The sequence below is a fragment of the Rosa rugosa genome, chromosome 1, assembly GCF_958449725.1.
Source record: "Rosa rugosa chromosome 1, drRosRugo1.1, whole genome shotgun sequence".
Taxonomy (NCBI): Eukaryota; Viridiplantae; Streptophyta; class Magnoliopsida; order Rosales; family Rosaceae; genus Rosa; species Rosa rugosa.
Window position 1 is genome coordinate 10103143 of NC_084820.1, and position 5860 is coordinate 10109002.

The 5860-nt window shown below is 35.6% G+C and overlaps 1 protein-coding gene across 1 annotated transcript; it reads right to left on the reverse strand.

The window, feature by feature from the left end:
• Positions 1–239: 239 nt before the first annotated feature.
• LOC133716231 (GDSL esterase/lipase At3g14820-like) lies at positions 240–5486 on the reverse strand. Its single transcript, XM_062142951.1, has 5 exons — positions 5190–5486; positions 4945–5075; positions 4589–4822; positions 663–921; positions 240–586 (listed from the first exon to the last, which is right to left on the reverse strand). The coding sequence occupies exons 1-5, from the start codon at positions 5470–5472 to the stop codon at positions 402–404; spliced, it is 1092 nt and encodes a 363-aa protein (XP_061998935.1). The 5' UTR covers positions 5473–5486; the 3' UTR covers positions 240–401.
• Positions 5487–5860: the final 374 nt, after the last annotated feature.

A 5860-nucleotide genomic window follows, 5' to 3' on the forward strand; every position in this document is an offset into this window, starting at 1 on the left:
CGTCGCTTTGCTGGGGCAGAGTAGGAGATATGGAACCCTCATATTCGAACTAGGAGGCAAAAGGATATCATGGCCATGGTTGTGGGAATATATTTTTGAACTTGTTACCATGTATATTTTTAACACATGTTTCCAAACAATGGCTAGGTTTTTTCTTAGCAAACTTTAGTGTCTGTACCATATTTCACCTTATAGCAGTAGTGGCCAGATGTCAAGAACTTAAAATTCGTTTACTTTTCTTAATTTCACTTTGCTATTTTTTTTCCCATCCAATAATAAATGGCAAGATAAGTACAGTAGATCAATGAGCTAGAAACTTTAATAATATGAAAATATACAGATCCTTATGGATAATTTATTTCTATTGGTATCTGTCATGTGATTCTTCAGAGATGAAACCCTCATATCTTAACTTCCTTTGAACTAATAGAGGTGAGGATCCTGTATGCCTTCTCTGTAGGATGAAAGCTATCCCAGAATATGTACTTGGACACATCGTTACAAGTACCCGGGGTGTCTTTGTTACACAGAGGGCCAAATTCAAGATCTCCTGTCCCACAGCATCCTTTATCCACCACTTCAAATCCTGAATCGAAAAATCATTTCAGCGAAAAATTACTTTGTTACTGTTGAATATATTGAAAATGATGATGAGATATTACTATATTGAGCAGGGTTTTGGATCAGGGAAAGCAAAGGGCTGTAGTTATCAATGTACATGAGGTGTGCTTCTGGAAGTCTCTCATTGAGGGAATCTATAAGGTGGGAGAGCTTCGAGTTGAAAAGGATTGCTGCTTGATTCCCGGTTTTGTAGCACGCTCTCTTTATACCTCCATTAAGTGTTCTCTGTGCTGGCAAACACCCAATTGGTGGTATACATGATACTCCGATCAGTACTCTTGCTCCCAGTGCATAAAGTTCCTGTAATTTCTCCCCACATTAATTAACATAAAGAGCATAAAGTACTGTTATGACACTCTCTAAACAAGTTGAACAGTGGTAATGTTTGCAATTGTTCAACCACTGCAAGTGGCTTAGTGGTTCTTGCCTAGTTGGGTGTGCTCCCCAACCTAGGTTCGAACCCCGAAGCTGTCAAAGTGGCGAGGCACTGTGCTGCAATGCACAGTTGGAGCATTTCACATGCGCCGAAGGGGTTTATCTTGGGCCTAGGAAGCCTTTGGGTTCCCCTTGACAAAGTCAAAAAAAAAATTAGAAAAAAACCCAAAAAATGAAGCTCCTTTTAAGAGAAACCCAATCCTATGTTTTCTTTTAATCTACACCCATTCATATAATTAAACCTACCGTATAGGTTTTAAGTCTATAATTAAGTTTTTTTCTCATTTTTTTAGTTTGACTATTTTACCCTTCTCGTCGAATAAGGAAAATATTCCTCAAATATAGGTGTTTTTTTTTTTTAATTTGAATATGGTATCAGTTATAAACACAAATTAGAATTTAATACCATCAATTTATTTTTCCTGATTTAAAAACGATTAATTGCCTTAATTATTGTATATCTCTTCCTTTCTGATTTGACCTATATATTTGCCATTTTTTAGTAGATATGTTTGTGTAGATAATCCTATTATTAAATATGTCAACGTGATTAATTTCCTTAATTATTGTATGTAACTGATGCCATATTTTAGGAGATATGTTTGTGGAGATATTCCTTATTTAAAAAGATTAATTGCCTTAATTATTGTATATCTCTTCCTTTTAGATTTGATCTTTATATTTGCTATTTTTAAGTAGATGTGGTTGTGTAGATATTCCTATTAGATTTCGTAGATTTCTCAATCTAATTAAACATCCTTTTGTGGAGGTATTCCTATCATGTAGTGATTAAACATCCTTTTGTCTTTTGTCTCGTTTGAAATTTCAGCTATTACTATGGAAGTTATGTGTTTTAGTTGTGTTGTTGTATTCCATTAGTTAAGTTTTATGAAATACTCTCACACGTCACCACTCAATACACAGTTCGTTCACTTGCTACTTTGGGTATCTCTAGATGAACCATAGGTAGAATTGTGTACTTTTTCCTATCGTGCAGGTGTCAAATATCGTATGAGTTTTCACATTCGCAAGTGATTTAGATACCTATCATTTATGAGTTTACATTTTGTGTCTATCAATCAGGGAATAACTTAGGTACAATAAATCGTGGGTAAAATTGCATAATTTTGTCTACTATTCAGGTGCTACATATATTGACTAACTTTGGTAGCATAAACCCTAGGTAATATTGAATAAATTTGCCTACCATTCAGGTGTTTAACATCTAGTGGGTTTTAATATACGCAACTAATTTAGGTACCTATTATCCAGAAAGTTCACAATTTGTACGTAAATCGTCCAGCGAATGCCTTATGCACCTATAACTCCGGTTTCAGGAAATGCATTCTGCTACCTATACTATATGAAACTACTTCACGACCCTCCCCCCTTATGCCCAGGGAAAATCACAAACTACCAGACTTTCCCATAATATTGCCTCCAACGTAAAGAAAACCCTATTCACCCCATTAACCCTGTTTAATTGTGCATAAAAAAAAAATTATTCAGAAATAAAATGATTTCCACACGATCCATCGTGTTTTAAGAAACACACTTTAATCATACAAATTCTCAAACATTGCAAAAAATACATATAAGATCACTTCATCCACAATCATTAACATTCTAGAAAAGACATAAAAACTGATGAAAGGCCTTCCAAATGGCATTCCTGTCCCTCCCAAACTCCTTTCACAAAGATGAGCCTAACCGTCATTGTTGTCACTTAAGAACCTTCCCAAAACATGTGCTCTCTGCTGAGTCATGGCACCTTTTTTAAAGGTAGACTCTAATTCAAGACCTTCCGATAATCGCTTGATAATGTAAGTCACAGCAATCCCGCTGTCCACATTGTACATTAGAAAACAAATGAATAAGCTCATACACACACATATATATTAGGAGTGATGATAGTAAGGAACAAGATAATTACCTGGAAGGATCTTGTTTAGGACATTCCTTGCTTGAAATAATAGGGAAATGATGAACATTATTCCTTCCCAACCAGGTAAGCAAGTCCCTGTCTTTGGTTGATACATTGAACGTAAATAGACTCACTTGCCCTTCTCTTTTCACATGTTTCCATATCATCTTGCTCTTAATAATTGATTTACCCTTATCTTTCAAAAATGCCAAGCGTTTTGAGATTTCACCATGCTGCACATTATGTTGTCATAGAGGTAGAGCATTAATTGTGGTATACGTCATATATCTATCAACAAAGGGAGTTGTCCAAGTAATTCTTCACTGCGGGTGCCCAGGCATAGAGAGACATTGAATCTAGGTCCTCTATGTATGGAACTATAAACCAGCTAAGGTCATTGCCACTATTGCAGAAAAATAGTGTTACAAAAAAATAGAGACAAACCAACCTAACAAAATCACATTCATTCTCAAGCCCCCTCAGTTTAGATACATCTTTGATTAGTTGCTCCAGAATCACCTTGGACAACCTTTTCACTCCAGGGAATCGTCTTTTAATGAAGTCAGAATCCCCTTTTCTCTTCTTCTGGTTAAGGTTGATCTCACGACCTTCAATATTCAAACCAAACAGTTCTGGAATGTCACCTACAGATATGGTACCAGTAATTTCCCCAAACTGAAACGAGTTTTTTTCCTTGTCAAAGCATTTTAAAAGAGAAACGATGTCACTATTAGACTACCTACAAGCAGAGTCTATTATTTGCCGCTCATAAAAAGCTCTAAACAAATCCCTGAACGGTGTGGACTCTATCAGATCAAGCTTCACTTCAGTAATATCTGCCCTTAACTCATTGGTCATAACACGTCCAAACTTGAGAAGGTCGCACCTAAATTCCAGGTGGGTGTACTCTTTAGCCATCAAAATTAACTTGTAGTATCTATTGAGAAACAAGAAGATGAAAACAAAAACCTGCAATCAAGAACTTGTATAGTCTATCATACCTACTCAATAGCAAAAACCTAGAACCATCACAAAACAAATACCTCTTCGTCAGGAGCACACACACCTTTTGAATAGGTAGCAACCACAATACTCATCAACCATACCAATCGGATATGCTGTCGAACACAGGCAACCCACCAACCTCTGATTGTGCAATCCATTTATATCACAAGCTTGTAGAGATATTGACACCGGCTTTGAATGTACAGATTAGACTCTTCAATATGGAGATTACGTAACCTCCAACCCAGAGGAGAATTTTCAATTGCTGAAATCAAGGGTTGAGTAATTTTGGGCGACGTCTATGGGCAGCCGTTTCATGATCGACTTCCATCGGCAACAAATCTGGATTTTATTATCAATCCTATTTAATAGGTGAATGGGGAATTTGATAGTGGCAGCTTTAGTAATTCTTAACAACATTGGGTTTTATTATTTATTCTATTTAATAGGTTTTTTTATTTTGCATAAAAAAAATTAATTGATTTGGGTGTATATTAAAACACTCTTATGGTTGGGTTTATTCTAAAAGAGGTGTGTCAATTTGGGTATAGAATCAAATTCCCCAAAAAAAAAAAAAAATGTTTGCAATTGTTCGACTTGTACCTGCAAGAAATTTGAAGCTGATTCGATCATGAGATCTGTATAAGCTGGAATGTCATAGTAAGGGCTCCTCAGTGGTGTAGAAAAATAATTAATTGCAAGGTCATTGCTTCCCATGGAAAGAAAGGAAATGCTTTTCGACAGTATAGTGGCTGTTCTTTCAGTCCCAACTGCTGCAGTTATCTTGCTTTTGTATTTTTTAAACAAGTCTAATTGATCTGGTAGTGACAAGACAGACTGATACAGATAAAATTAAAACAAATCAAGGATGTATTTTTTTGAAGAAGTTTCATATGATAAGATATTATATGATGTATATAGTAAAGATTAATTAATAGTGTGAAAGAGTTTATATATACAAGTAATTTGGCAGTGAGAGGGTCATATCCTGATCCTGCTGAGGCAAAACATACACCAGTAAGTAGGTCTTGAAGCTGCAATTTCGGATCCAGATAAGCCGGCAAAATCTTCTTCACTCCAAATATTTCAGCTGAAAATTAATTTGCATAACTAATTAAAAATATTGTAGCAATAGTGGTATTATGGATATATGCAGAACAATTATAAACCACATAGAGCATGTGTTCCTTAGAATTTAGGTTACCAACAAAATCTGAGGGGACTTTTCCATTGCTAAATCTTCCAGTAGGCTTTCCTCCCACAAAGTCTCTCCCATAAGGTGGGAAATTGCTTTTGGCTATAGAAATGATGTAGTCATTATTGCCCGTGTCCATTGTTGAATCTCCGAAAGTAAAAACTGCTCTATTTGTTTTATTTGTGGCTGGTGTTACTGCAGCAACATAATGGGAGAGGAAAATGACTGCAATGATTGAGAAAATTTTGACAGATGAAGATGAAGGAACAAGTATTTGGGAGAGAAAAGCCATTGTAATATGTGGATACTTTTGCTTCTTCTACAAGCAATTGATTTTAGGGTCTTTATACCACAAATTCAGCTTCAACTCAATTAATATTTGGGCTAAAAATAATATTGGTAGTAGCTGTTAGATAATAGTTGGACTTAAAATTATATTGTTTGATGTCAATTGCATGTTAATTCCACAACATATTTGCTACTAGAAAACCCCGGTACAAATCAATGCACACAATTATTATGGAATGCAACTACATTAAATGGGTAGGGTATCAAACCTTTCATTGTACCTCATTGATAATGAATCATATATACAAACCACGCACCAGTTAAACACTTGGACAATGAATTATGCAATAGCCCTTTTGGGACGAAACCCTGCACCAGGTAGAGTTCAGTTG

Excerpts from the sequence above, each read along its gene's own strand:
- LOC133716231 (XM_062142951.1), bottom strand. The coding sequence starts at position 5,472 with ATGGCTTTTCTCTCCCAAATACTTGTTCCTTCATCTTCATCTGTCAAA. Across the intron at positions 4,823-4,944 it reads CTCTCACTGCCAAATTACTT|TCTGTCTTGTCACTACCAGA; the intron begins GTATATATAAAC and ends TATCTGTATCAG. Across the intron at positions 922-4,588 it reads CAGCTTCAAATTTCTTGCAG|GAACTTTATGCACTGGGAGC; the intron begins GTACAAGTCGAA and ends GAGAAATTACAG.